General features: G+C 48.6%; 1 protein-coding gene across 1 annotated transcript in view; it reads left to right on the top strand.

The window, feature by feature from the left end:
* PSMD1 (proteasome 26S subunit, non-ATPase 1) overlaps positions 1 to 14,630 on the top strand; it is a 211,607-nt gene that overhangs the window by 18,189 nt on the left and 178,788 nt on the right. Inside the window, exons 7-8 of the mRNA XM_063916562.1 lie at positions 632 to 858; positions 2,437 to 2,497. Coding sequence (XP_063772632.1) covers positions 632 to 858; positions 2,437 to 2,497 — 288 coding nt within the window. The remainder of the gene's footprint in view (positions 1 to 631; positions 859 to 2,436; positions 2,498 to 14,630) is intronic.

The raw sequence follows: 14,630 nt of genomic DNA, 5'->3' as shown, positions 1-14,630 counted from the left end.
TAACCTCAGTATTATCCTCTTAGGATGCTATCATTTGTATACAATAAGGGCAACAAATTAGCTAAGTGTGTGTTCATTCTATTAGATTGTGCTTCCCATTTCTCCCACTTATAAATTGTATTGCTCAGCAACATATTTATATATTTATATTTAACGTTTGCCCAGTGAATATAATCCATCCAAGCTTTCCAGAACAATATCCCAAATTAATTTGTGTATGTTATACATTTGGAAAAGATTTCTAAATGCCTGTTATACAATAAAAGTAATGGCTGATTTGCTTTTATAACTGGAAGATATTTGGACGCTGTTGAAAATGTTGTAAGTAATTGCTCTGTCGGTGTTCTCCGTCGTTCGGATTTATATAGTGTACTTGCAGTGGGTGTATGAAGACTTACCAATGATTGGTGCAGTGAGAGCACCCTGTTCTCTTGCCTCTTCTATTATTAACTAAACTTTTATTAACGTGTGGTGCTCTATTTTACCTGTACTCTTTCTGTTATTTATTTACTGTAATGCTATGTTTGTCTCCCTGTACTGTCCTTTGTACGGCGCTGCGAAACACATGTGGCGCCTTATAAATAAAATGTAATAATAATAAACTCCTATGTCCACTCTTTCCTCTCCACAGTGCCTCATCTTCTTAGATGACCCACAGGCTGTTAGTGATATCTTAGAGAAATTGGTGAAAGAGGACAACCTGCTCATGGCTTATCAGATATGCTTTGACTTGTATGAGAGTGCCAGCCAGCAGTTCCTGTCTTCTGTCATACAGAATCTCCGTACCGTTGGAGCCCCTATTCCATCAGTGCCAGGTTCAACAAATACTGGCACAGTGCCAGTGGCAACAAAGGACAGGTAGGATTGGCAGAATTTGTACAGTTTTACATGTTCAGAATGAAGAAATCTGCAAATAAAAGGCAGAAACCCAAGATCAAAGAGACTTTTTAAAATCTATATATCTTTATAGCAAGTATATATCTATATTTAATTCTATATAATGTATGGTACATTGGAACTCAGACACTGGACCTTATTCAGAGTTGTACATAAAACTGATGGTTGGACTGCCCTGGACTCATTTTGTGCATGTGTGGAATGGATCCTGTGAGCTCGTATGCAGTGCCCCCAAGTCAGTGCTATGGCCATTTTGAGGGCAGGGGTGGTGACGGGGACTGCTTTACAAAACTGGCGTGCTCAGTGATTGTACCTAGACAAATATTGGGTAGCTTCCAGGGACCCATCATTAAAAAATTTGGGGTTCTTCAATATATATATTTTGGGATGTGTAATATTTCGGACTCATCACATCAATTCTGCTATAGTTGTCCATAACCTATAACTCTTATTTAGTATGCATTACAATTTTAAGAGTACAGAAGTGAAAAAGTTTTACTATTACCCTGCATGCTAAGAATGTCTATGAACCCTTTGCATTGTAACATTGGGCCGGATTCAGACCCGATCGCTGCTGTGCGTTTTCGCACAGCGGGCGATTATCGATAGACTGTGCATACATATGCACCAAACAGGCATCGCTGAACAGCGACAAGCTGGTGCGAAAATTACTATCACACAGCCATTCGCATGCTGATTGACAGGTAGAGGCTGTTTGTGAGTGGTAACTGACTGTTTTCATGGAGTTTCAGGGAAAACGCAGGCGTTTTCAGAGAGGGCGTGTGACGTCTGCTCTCGACCCGATCAGCCTGTTCTCATCACACTGTAGGAGTAAATCCTGGGCTGTGCATAGACTGCACACACTGGAGAAACCATTAGATGGTGAGTGAGGTGCAAACAGATTTGCAGCTGTCTGCTGACTGAGGTATATTTGTAGCTCGGCGTACACATACGATTGCACACTTGTACGGGCGAATATACACTCCCCTTGGGTGGTGACTTTCTGGACGCAGGATAGCAAAATTAGCAGCCTAGCGATCAGATCTGAATTAGGCCCATTGTTTGTTCAGGTGCCCAGTTACTCGCGTGTTTTAATCCTGGTACACACTTGGCAGCTTGAGCGTAACGATATATCTGCAACATTGCTCAGTGTGTAAGTGTGATCACGCATTCCCGTGGATTGTGCTCTGGGTTGTCCTGTCCTGTTGGGCGTGCTGCATGACCAGTGGGACGAACCAGGGAATAACGGCATGCATTTTAAATGCGGCGTGGCAATGATATATAGCACCGTTGTCCACTGCATTGTGCAGTGTGTACGGACAGCATGATGTAGAATGCCGTTGGTTGGTACACAAATCTTTTTAGTGTGTTCCCAGCATTAGTGTTGCTCCCTGCTCAGAGTCAGCTGTACTATGCTTGATTACTCTTTAGCTTCCACTCTCCTAGAAGAGCGTATACATCATGAGGCTTTTTATTTCTGCTAACACATTTGCAACATTTAATATTTGTGTTTGTTTGTGTACTGTTTCCTTCTTGCAGTGAACCAATGGAAGCAGAGGATAAAGATGGGAGCCCGGTGGGCAGTAAATCAACAGAATTGGTAAGTGTTTGCACACTTGTTCTACAGTTATGTAAATAACTTATAAATAAATCTCTGGGCTTTTAATTGTTTTTATCCTGCAGGATCCACAGATTATCCACAGTATAACATTGGGATATGAGGTAGCGTAAGCGGAATGGCACTAATCAATCAAAAGTTTTCGTCCTCCCAGATTGCAACTGGCCAGTCTCCTATATCCCCGCTTCCTGGTGCAGGCAATTCAGTTTGTTTAGTGCGTCAGGAGCCGGACCATGGTCATGGGGCTGCTGGTTTTTTGCAGCCATAAGTTTATTTTATTTTTCTCTTACGTCCTAGACGATGCTGGGGACTCCGTAAGGACCATGGTGATAGACGGGCTCCGCAGGAGACATGGGCACTTTAAGAAAGACTTTAGGTATGGGTGTGCACTGGCTCCTCCCTCCAGACCTCAGTTTACTACTGTGCCCAGAGGAGACTGGGTGCATTACAGGGAGCTCTCCTGAGTTTCCTGTCAGAAAGTATATTTGTTAGGTTTTTTATTTTCAGGGAGCCTGCTGGCAACAGACTCCCTGCATCGAGGGACTGAGGGGAGAGAAACAGACCTACTATAATGCTAGGCTCTGTTTCTTAGGCTACTGGACACCATTAGCTCCAGAGTGATCGGTACGCAGGTCTCACTCTCGCCGTCCGTCCCAGAGCCGCGCCGCCATCCTCCTCGCAGAGCCGGAAGATAGAAGCCGGGTGAGTATGAGAAGAAAAGACTTCAGAGGCGGCAGAAGACTTCATGATTTTCACTGAGGTAACGCACAGCAGTAAAGCTGTGCGCCATTGCTCCCATACACCTCACACACGGCAGTCACTGTAAAGGGTGCAGGGCGCAGGGGGGCGCCCTGGGCAGCATATGAACCTCTCTTTGGCAAAAATATATATCTATATACAGCTGGGCACTGTATATATAAAGAGCCCCCGCCAGTCTTTTAGTATATTTGAGCGGGACAGAAGCCTGCCGCCGAGGGGGCGGGGCTTCTCCCTCAGCACTCACCAGCGCCATTTTCTCCACAGCACAGCGCTGAGAGGAAGCTCCCCGGACTCTCCGCTGCTTATTCCACGGTCAAAGAGGGTTTTAAAGAAGGGGGGGGGGGGCACATAATTTGGCGCATAGATATATATAAACAGCGCTACTGGGTAAACATATTTTCTCTAACGTCCTAGTGGATGCTGGGGACTCCGAAAGGTCCATGGGGAATAGCGGCTCCGCAGGAGACTGGGCACAAAAGTAAAAAGCTTTAGGACTACCTGGTGTGCACTGGCTCCTCCCCCTATGACCCTCCTCCAAGCCTCAGTTGGATTTTTGTGCCCGAACGAGACGGGTGCAGGCTAAGGGGCTCTCCTGAGCTGCTTAGTGTAAAAGTTTTAAAGTAGGTTTTTTATTTTCAGTGAGACCTGCTGGCAACAGGCTCACTGCACCGAGGGACTAAGGGGAGAAGAAGCGAACTCACCTGCGTGCAGAGTGGATTGGGCTTCTTAGGCTACTGGACATTAGCTCCAGAGGGACGATCACAGGCCCAGCCATGGATGGGTCCCGGAGCCGCGCCGCCGGCCCCCTTACAGAGCCAGAAGAGTGAAGAGGTCCGGAAAATCGGCGGCAGAAGACGTCCTGTCTTCAATAAGGTAGCGCACAGCACCGCAGCTGTGCGCCATTGCTCTCAGCACACTTCACACTCCGGTCACTGAGGGTGCAGGGCGCTGGGGGGGGCGCCCTGAGACGCAATAAAAAACCTTTTTTTGGCAAAAAATACATCACATATAGCTCCTGGGCTATATGGATGCATTTAACCCCTGCCAATTTTTCCATTAAAAAGCGGGAGAAAGGCCGCCGAGAAGGGGGCGGAGCCTATCTCCTCAGCACACTGGCGCCATTTTTTCCTCACAGCTCCGTTGGAGGAAGGCTCCCTGACTCTCCCCTGCAGTCCTGCACTACAGAAACAGGGTAAAACAAGAGAGGGGGGGCACTAAATTGGCATATTAATATATACAGCAGCTATATTAGGGAAAAACACTTATATAAGGTTATCCCTGTATATATATAGCGCTCTGGTGTGTGCTGGCAAACTCTCCCTCTGTCTCCCCAAAGGGCTAGTGGGGTCCTGTCCTCTATCAGAGCATTCCCTGTGTGTGTGCTGTGTGTCGGTACGCTGTGTCGACATGTATGAGGAGGAAAATGGTGTGGAGGCGGAGCAATTGCCTGTGTTAGTGATGTCACCCCCTAGGGAGTCGACACCTGACTGGATGGTCTTATGGAAAGAATAACGTGATAGTGTCGGCACTTTACAAAAGACTGTTGACGACATGAGACAGCCGGCAAATCAGTTAATACCTGTACAGGCGTCTCAAACACCGTCAGGGGCTATAAAACGCCCGTTACCTCAGGTCGATACAGACACTGACACGGACACTGACTCCAGTGTCGACGGTGAGGAAACAAACGTATTTTCCAGCAGGGCCACACGTTGCATGATCACGGCAATGAAGGAGGTTTTGAACATTTCTGATACTACAAGTACCACAAAGAAGGGTATTATGTGGGGTGTGAAAAAACTACCCGTAGTTTTTCGTGAATCAGATGAATTAAATGAAGTGTGTGATGAAGCGTGGGTTTCCCCTGATAAAAAACTGCTAATTTCTAAAAAATTATTGGCATTATACCCTTTCTCGCCAGAGGTTAGGGCGCGTTGGGAAACACCCCCTAGAGTGGATAAGGCGCTCACACGCTTATCAAAACAAGTGGCTTTACCGTCTCCTGATACGGCCGCCCTCAAGGAACCAGCTGATAGAAAGCTGGAAAATATCCTAAAAAGTATATACACACATACTGGTGTTATACTGCGACCAGCAATCGCCTCAGCCTGGATGTGCAGTGCTGGGGTGGCTTGGTCGGATTCCCTGACTGAAAATATTGATAGCCTGGACAGGGACAATATATTATTGACTATAGAGCATTTAAAAGATGCATTTCTATATATGCGTGATGCACAGAGGGATATTTGCACTCTGGCATCAAGAGTAAGTGCGATGTCCATTTCTGCCAGAAGAGGGTTATGGACGCGTCAGTGGTCAGGGGATGCGGATTCCAAACGGCATATGGAAGTATTGCCGTATAAAGGGGAGGAGTTATTTGAGGTCGGTCTATCGGACCTGGTGGCCACGGCAACGGCTGGGAAATCCACCTTTTTACCCCAAGTCACCTCACAGCAGAAAAAGATACCGTCTTTTCAGACTCAGTCCTTTCGTCCCCATAAGGGCAAGCGGGCAAAAGGCCACTCATATCTGCCCCGGGGCAGAGGAAGGGGAAAAAGACTGCAGCAGACAGCCTCTTCCCACGAACAGAAGCCCTCCCCCGCTTCTGCCAAGTCCTCAGCATGACGCTGGGGCCTTACAAGCGGACTCAGGCACGGTGGGGGCCCGTCTCAAGAATTTCAGCGCGCAGTGGGCTCACTCGCAAGTGGACCCCTGGATCCTGCAGGTAGTATCTCAGGGGTACAAATTGGAATTCGAGACGTCTCCCCCTCGCCGGTTCCTGAAGTCTGCTTTACCAACGTCTCCCCCCGACAGGGAGGCGGTATTGGAAGCCATTCACAAGCTGTATTCCCAGCAAGTGATAATCAAGGTACCCCTCCTACAACAGGGAAAGGGGTATTATTCCACGCTGTTTGTGGTACCGAAGCCGGACTGCTCGGTGAGACCCATTTTAAATCTGAAAGCCTTGAACACTTACATAAAAAGGTTCAAGTTCAAGATGGAGTCACTCAGAGCAGTGATAGCGAACCTGGAAGAAGGGGACTATATGGTGTCTCTGGACATCAAGGATGCTTACCTCCATGTCCCAATTTGCCCTTCTCACCAAGGGTACCTCAGGTTTGTGGTACAGAACTGTCACTATCAGTTTCAGACGCTGCCGTTTGGATTGTCCACGGCACCCCGGGTCTTTACCAAGGTAATGGCCGAAATGATGATTCTTCTTCGAAGAAAAGGCGTCTTAATTATCCCTTACTTGGACGATCTCCTGATAAGGGCAAGGTCCAGAGAACAGTTAGAGGTCGGAGTAGCACTATCTCAAGTAGTACTACGACAGCACGGATGGATTCTAAATATTCCAAAATCGCAGCTGATTCCGACGACACGTCTGCTGTTCCTAGGAATGATTCTGGACACAGTACAGAAAAAGGTGTTTCTCCCGGAAGAGAAAGCCAGGGAGATATCCGACCTAGTCAGGAACCTCCTAAGACCAGGCCAAGTGTCAGTACATCAATGCACAAGGGTCCTGGGAAAGATGGTGGCTTCTTACGAAGCGATTCCATTCGGCAGATTCCACGCAAGAACTTTTCAGTGGGATCTGCTGGACAAATGGTCCGGATCGCATCTTCAAATGCATCAGCGGATAACCCTGTCTCCAAGGACAAGGGTGTCTCTCCTGTGGTGGTTACAGAGTGCTCATCTCCTAGAGGGCCGCAGATTCGGCATTCAGGATTGGGTCCTGGTGACCACGGATGCCAGCCTAAGGGGCTGGGGAGCAGTCACACAGGGAAGAAATTTCCAGGGCTTGTGGTCAAGCATGGAAACGTCACTTCACATAAATATCCTGGAACTCAGGGCCATTTACAATGCCCTAAGTCAGGCAAGACCTCTGCTTCAGGGTCAGCCGGTGTTGATCCAGTCGGACAACATCACGGCAGTCGCCCATGTAAACAGACAGGGCGGCACAAGAAGCAGGAGGGCAATGACGGAAGTGGCAAGGATTCTTCGCTGGGCGGAAAATCATGTGATAGCACTGTCAGCAGTGTTCATTCCGGGAGTGGACAACTGGGAAGCAGACTTCCTCAGCAGACACGATCTTCACCCGGGGGAGTGGGGACTTCACCCAGAAGTCTTCCACATGATTGTGAACCGTTGGGAAAAACCAAAGGTGGACATGATGGCGTCCCGCCTCAACAAAAAACTGGACAGATATTGCGCCAGGTCAAGGGACCCTCAGGCGATAGCTGTGGACGCTCTGGTAACACCGTGGGTGTACCAGTCAGTGTATGTGTTCCCTCCTCTTCCTCTCATACCAAAAGTACTGAGAATCATAAGAAGGAGAGGAGTAAAGACTATACTCGTGGCTCCGGATTGGCCAAGAAGGACTTGGTACCCGGAAATTCAAGAGATGCTCACGGAAGACCCGTGGCCTCTACCTCTAAGAAAGGACCTGCTCCAGCAGGGACCATGTCTGTTCCAAGACTTACCGCGGCTGCGTTTGACGACATGGCGGTTGAACGCCGGATCCTGAAGGAAAAAGGCATTCCGGATGAAGTCATCCCTACCCTGATCAAAGCCAGGAAGTATGTGACCGTACAACATTATCACCGTATTTGGCGAAAATATGTTGCGTGGTGCGAGGCCAGGAAGGCCCCTACAGAGGAATTTCAACTGGGTCGATTCCTGCATTTCCTGCAAACAGGACTGTCTATGGGCCTAAAATTAGGGTCCATTAAGGTTCAAATTTCGGCCCTGTCAATATTCTTCCAAAAAGAACTAGCTTCTGTTCCTGAAGTTCAGACGTTTGTCAAGGGAGTACTGCATATACAGCCTCCTTTTTGTGCCTCCAGTGGCACCTTGGGATCTCAATGTAGTTTTGGGATTCCTAAAATCACATTGGTTTGAACCACTCACCACTGTGGACTTAGCATTACCACTTTCCATGTGAGATATTTTGTTAGCCCTGGCTTCAGCCAGGCGTGTTTCAGAATTGGCGGCTTTATCCTATAAAAGCCCTTACCTAATTTTTCATACGGACAGGGCAGAATTGAGGACTCGTCCTCAATTTCTCCCTAAGGTGGTTTCAGCATTTCACTTAAACCAGCCTATTGTGGTGCCTGCGGCTACTAGGGACTTGGAGGATTCCAAGTTGCTGGACGTAGTCAGGTCCCTGAAAATATGTTTCCAGGACGGCTGGAGTCAGAAAATCTGACTCGCTGTTTATCCTGTATGCACCCAACAAGCTGGGTGCTCCTGCTTCTAAGCAGACGATTGCTCGTTGGATTTGTAGTACAATTCAGCTTGCACATTCTGTGGCAGGCCTGCCACAGCCAAAATCTGTAAAAGCCCATTCCACACGGAAAGTGGGCTCATCTTGGGCGGCTGCCCGAGGGGTCTCGGCTTTACAACTTTGCCGAGCTGCTACTTGGGCAGGGGCAAACACGTTTGCTAAATTCTACAAATTTGATACCCTGGCTGAGGAGGACCTGGAGTTCTCTCATTCGGTGCTGCAGAGTCATCCGCACTCTCCCGCCCGTTTGGGAGCTTTGGTATAATCCCCATGGTCCTTTCGGAGTCCCCAGCATCCACTAGGACGTTAGAGAAAATAAGAATTTACTTACCGATAATTCTATTTCTCATAGTCCGTAGTGGATGCTGGGCGCCCATCCCAAGTGCGGATTGTCTGCATTACTTGTACATAGTTATTGTTACAAAGATCTGTGTTTTTGTTGTTGTGAGCCATCTTTTCAGAGGCTCCTTCTGTTATCATGCTGTTAACTGGGTTCAGATCACAAGTTGTACGGTGTGATTGGTGTGGCTGGTAAGAGTCTTACCCGGGATTCAAGATCCTTCCTTATTGTGTACGCTCGTCCGGGCACAGTATCCTAACTGAGGCTTGGAGGAGGGTCATAGGGGGAGGAGCCAGTGCACACCAGGTAGTCCTAAAGCTTTTTACTTTTGTGCCCAGTCTCCTGCGGAGCCGCTATTCCCCATGGTCCTTTCAGAGTCCCCAGCATCCACTACGGACTATGAGAAATAGAATTATCGGTAAGTAAATTCTTATTTATTGTGTATTTTCCTGGGTCATATAGCGCTGGGTGTGTGCTGGCATACTCTCTCTCTGTCTCTCCAAAGGGCCTTGTGGGGGAACGGTCTTCAGATAAGAGGATTCCCTGAGTGTGTGGTGTGTCGGTACGCGTGTGTCGACATGTCTGAGGTAGAAGGCTCGCCTAGGGAGGAGGGGGAGCAAATGAATGTGGTGTCTCCGTCGACAACGCCGACACCTGACTGGATGGATATGTGGAATGTTTTAAGTGCTAATGTAAATTTATTGCACAAATGATTAGACAAAGCTGAAGCTACGGAACAGCCAGGGAGTCAACCCATGTCTGTTCCTATGTCGCAGGGACCTTCAGGGTCTCAAAAGCGCCCACTATCCCAAATAGTAGACACAGATACTGACACGGATTCTGACTCCAGTGTCGACTACGATGATGCACAGTTACAGCCAGAAGTGGCTAAATGTATTCGATATATGATTATTGCAATAAAAGAGGTTTTGCATATCACAGATTAACCCCCTGTCCCTGACACGAGGGTGCACATGTATAAGGGAAAGAAACCCTGAGGTAACCTTTCCCCCCTCACATGAGTTGAACGAATTATGTGAAAAAGCTTGGGAATCTCCAGACAAAAAACTGCAGATTCCCAAAAGGATTCTTATGGCGTATCCTTTCCTGCCAACGGACAGGATACGGTGGGAATCCTCCCCTAGGGTAGACAAAGCATTGACACGCTTATCCAAAAAGGTAGCGCTGCCATCCCAAGATACGGCTACCCTCAGGGATCCTGCTGACCGCAAGCAGGAGGTTACCTTGAAGTCCATTTACACACATTCTGGTACCTTACTCAGACCGGCAATTGCGTCGGCCTGGGTTTGTAGCGCTGTAGCAGCATGGACAGATACCTTATCAGCGGAAATTGAGACCCTAGATAAGGATACCATTTTATTGACCCTAGGGCATATAAAAGATGCTGTCTTATATATGAGAGATGCTCAAAGAGACATTAGTCTACTGGGTTCTAGAATCAACGCTATGTCGATTTCTGCTAGATGAGTCCTATGGACCCGGCAATGGACAGGTGATGCCGACTCAAAGAGGCATATGGAGGTTTTACCTTACAAGGGTGAGGAATTATTTGGGGAAGGTCTCTCGGACCTGGTCTCCACAGCTACAGCTGGTAAATCAAATTTTTTGCCTTATATTCCCTGACAGCCTAAGAAAGCGCCACATTATCAAATGCAGTCCTTTCGATCACAAAGAAACAAAGTACGAGGCGCGTCCTTTCTTGCCAGAGGTAAGGGCAGAGGAAAAAAGCTGCACAACACAGCTAGTTCCCAGGAACAGAAGTCCTCCCCGGCCTCTATAAAATCCACCGCATGACGCTGGGCTCTGCTAAAGGAGTCCGCCCCAGTGGAGGCACGTCTTCGCGTTTTCAGCCACATCTGGGTTCACTCACAGGTGGATCCCTGGGCAATAGAAATTGTTTCTCAGGGTTACAAGCTGGAATTCTAAGAGGTGCCTCCTCGCCGCTTTTTCAAATCGGCCCTACCAGCTTCTCCCCCGGAAAGGGAGATGGTGTTAAATGCAATTCACAAATTGTATCTTCAACAGGTGGTGGTCAAGGTTCCCCTGCTTCAACAAGGGTAGAGGTATTACTCAACCCTGTTTGTAGTCCCGAAACCGGACGGTTCGGTCAGACCCATTTTAAATTTAAAATCCCTGAACCTATACTTGAAAAGGTTCAAGATGGAATCGCTAAGAGCGGTCATCGCCAGCCTAGAAGGGGGGGATTTTTATGGTATCCGTGGACATAAAGGATGCATACCTTCATGTTCCCATTTATCCACCTCATCAGGCGTACCTGAGATTTGCGGTACAGGATTGTCATTAGCAATTTCAGACGTTGCCGTTTGGGCTTTCCACGGCCCCGAGGATTTTCACCAAGGTAATGGCGGAAATGATGGTGCCCCTGCGCAAGCAAGGTGTCACAATTATCCCGTACTTGGACGATCTCCTCATAAAAGCGAGATCAAGAGAGCAGTTGCTGAACAGCGTCTCACTTTCACTGAAGGTGTTACAGCAACACGGCTGGATTCTCAATATCCCGAAGTCGCAGTTGGTTCCTACGACTCGTCTGACCTTCTTGGGCATGATTCTGGATACAGACCAGAAAAGGGTTTATCTTCCGAAAGAAAAAGCTCAGGAACTCATGACTCTGGTCAGGAACCTATTGAAGCCAAAACAGGTGTCAGTGCATCACTGCATTCGAGTCCTGGGAAAGATGGTGGCAGCATACGAAGCCATTCCCTTCGGCAGGTTCCATGCGAGGACTTTCCAATGGGACCTACTGGACAAGTGGTCCAGGTCACATCTACAAATTCATCAGTTGATCACCCTGTCCCTCAGAGCCAGGGTATCTCTCCTGTGGTGGCTGCAGAGTGCTCACCTTCTAGAAGGCCACAGGTTCGGCATTCAGGACTGGATCCTGGTGACCACGGACGCGAGCCTCCGAGGGTGGGGAGCAGTCACACAGGGAAGAAACTTCCAAGGTCTTTGGTCAAGTCAAGAGACTTCACATCAACATCCTGGAACTGAGGGCCATATACAACGCCCTACGTCAAGCGGAGACCTTACTTCGCGACCAACCAGTTCTGATGCAGTCAGACAACATCACCGCAGTGGCTCATGTAAACCGCCAAGGCGGCACAAGGAGCAGAGTGGCAATGGCTGAAGCCACGAAGATACTTCGCTGGGCGGAAAATCATTTAAGCGCACTGTCGGCAGTATTAATTCCGGGAGTGGACAACTGGGAAGCAGACTTCCTCAGCACCTCTCATACCCAAGGTGTTGAGTATAATAAGAAAAAGAGGAGTGAGAACAATTCTCATTGTTCCAGATTGGCCATGAAGGACCCGGTATCCGGATCTGCTGGAAATGCTCACAGAAGATCCGTGGCCTCTTCCTCTACGACCGGACCTGTTGCAACAGGGGCCCTGTCCCAAGACTTACCGCTGCTGCGTTTGACGGCGTGGTGGTTGAACGCAGGATCCTAGCGGAAAAAGGCAGTCCGGATGAGGTCATTCCTACGCTGATAAAGGTTAGGAAGGACGTGACAGCTAAACATTATCACCGTATATGGCGAAAATATGTTTCTTGTGTGAGGCCAGAATGCTCCTATGGAAGAATTCCATCTGGGCCGTTTCCTTCACTTCCTACAGACTGGAGTGAATTTCGGCCTAAAATTAGGCTCCATTAAGGTTCAGATTTCGATCTTATCCATTTTCTTTCAAAAGAATTGGCTTCTCTCCCAGAAGTACAGACTTTTGTGAAGGGAGTGCTGCATATTCAGCCTCCTTTTATACCTCCGGTGGCGCCTTGGACCTTAACGTGGTGTTGAGTTTCCTTAAGTCGCACTGGTTTGAACCACTTCAAACGGTGGAGTTAAAATATCTCACTTGGAAGATGGTCATGTCATTAGCCTTGGCTTCGGCTAGGCGAGTGTCGGAATTGGCGGCTTTGTCTCATAAAAGCCCCTATCTGGTTTTCCATATGGATAGAGCGGAATTGCGGACCCGTGCTCAATTCTTGCCTAAGGTGGTGTCCTCTTTTCATATGAACCAACCTATTGTGGTGCCTGTGACTACGCGAGACTTGGAGATTCCGAGTCCCTTGATGTAGTCAGGGCTTTGAAAATTTACAAGGCCAGAACGGCTAGAGTCAGAAAAACAGAAGCACTGTTCTACAGCATAGAATGCACTGTTCTGCGAATTCTACGGCTGGATTGCCGTTACCAAAATCGGTCAAGGCCCATTCCACTAGGAAGGTGGGCTCGTCTTGGGCGGCTGCCCGAGGGGTCTCGGCACTACAACTATGCCGAGCTGCTGCTTGGTCGGGTTCAAACACCTTTGCAAAGTTCTATAAGTTTGATACCCTGGCTGAGGAGGACCTCCTGTATGCTCAATCGGTGCTGCAGAGTCATCCGCACTCTCCCGCCCGTTTGGGAGCTTTGGTATAATCCTTATGGTCCTTACGGAGTCCCCAGCATCCTCTAGGACGTATGAGAAAATAAGATTTTAAACCTACCGGTAAATCTTTTTCTCGTAGTCCGTAGAGGATGCTGGGCACCCGTCCCAAGTGCGGACTACTTCTGCAAGACTTAGTATATAGTTTTGCTTACATAAGGGTTATGGACTGATGCTACGTTGTTTTCATACTGTTAACTGGTTAGTATATACACAAGTTATACGGTGTGGCTGGTATGAATCTTGCTCTTGGATTAACAAAAATCCTTTCCTCGTACTGTCGGTCTCCTCTGGGCACAGTTTCTCTAACTGAGGTCTGGAGTAGGGGCATAGAGGGAGGAGCCAGTGCACACCCATACCTAAAGTCTTTCTTAAAGTACGCATGTCTCCTGCGGAGCCTGTCTATCCCCATGGTCCTTACGGAGTCCCCAGCATCCTCTACGGTCTACGAGAAAAAGATTTACCGGTAGGTTTAAAATCTTATTTCCGGTTGCGGGATCCACTGGGATCCACAGGGAATGACATTGGGGTGTAGAGTAGGATCTTGATCTGAGGCACCAACAGGCTCTAAGCTTTGACTGTTCCCAGAATGACTAGTGCTGCCTCCTCTATAGCCCAGCCTCCATGCACAGGAGCTCAGTTTTGTAGTCTGTGCCATACGGTAAGCAGGCACTTAACAGGGGGGCTGCTCCAGCAGCCCTGAAAGAAGCTTTTAAAGTATTTTGAAGACTTCAAGGGCTGCAGCAGAGACACTGACTGTGTTAGTTGTCAGTCGGACATCTCCTACTGCAGCTCCCTCACCTCCCCCAGCGGAGCTGTACACTCCCGCGCCCTGGTTGTCGGGTACCTACAGTGGAGACTCCAGTTTTCTTCATTGTTAGTCACACACACGACCGCTGCTCTCCCGGATCGCGTGGCCGCACTACAGGGAGGAGGTAAGGGGTCCCCTCAACGGGACCGGCTGTTAATCGCGATCCCACGCGGCCGGTGAGAGGCGGCCTGCGCGCTCTGGCATGGACACTGTGGTAGTACAGGGCACAGGTCGGTTTTCTCTTATAAAACCGTTTTACTAAGCCCCCAGTACCCGGTGGTGAAGTCCAGCAGGGGGGGGATAAGGCTTTGACCTGTAGCCCCTCCCCCAGCCCCAGGGCACCATTTAGAGCAGGGATGGGGAACCTTCGGCCCTCCAGCTGCTGTTGAACTACACATACCAGCATGCCTTGCAACAGTTTTAGCATGGCCCATGGCCAAATAGCAAAACTGTAGCAAGGC

The sequence above is a fragment of the Pseudophryne corroboree genome, chromosome 4, assembly GCF_028390025.1.
Source record: "Pseudophryne corroboree isolate aPseCor3 chromosome 4, aPseCor3.hap2, whole genome shotgun sequence".
Lineage (NCBI taxonomy): Eukaryota > Metazoa > Chordata > Amphibia > Anura > Myobatrachidae > Pseudophryne > Pseudophryne corroboree.
The sequence above is the reverse complement of the archived record's forward strand: the minus strand, read 5'-3'. Positions and strand labels throughout refer to the sequence as shown.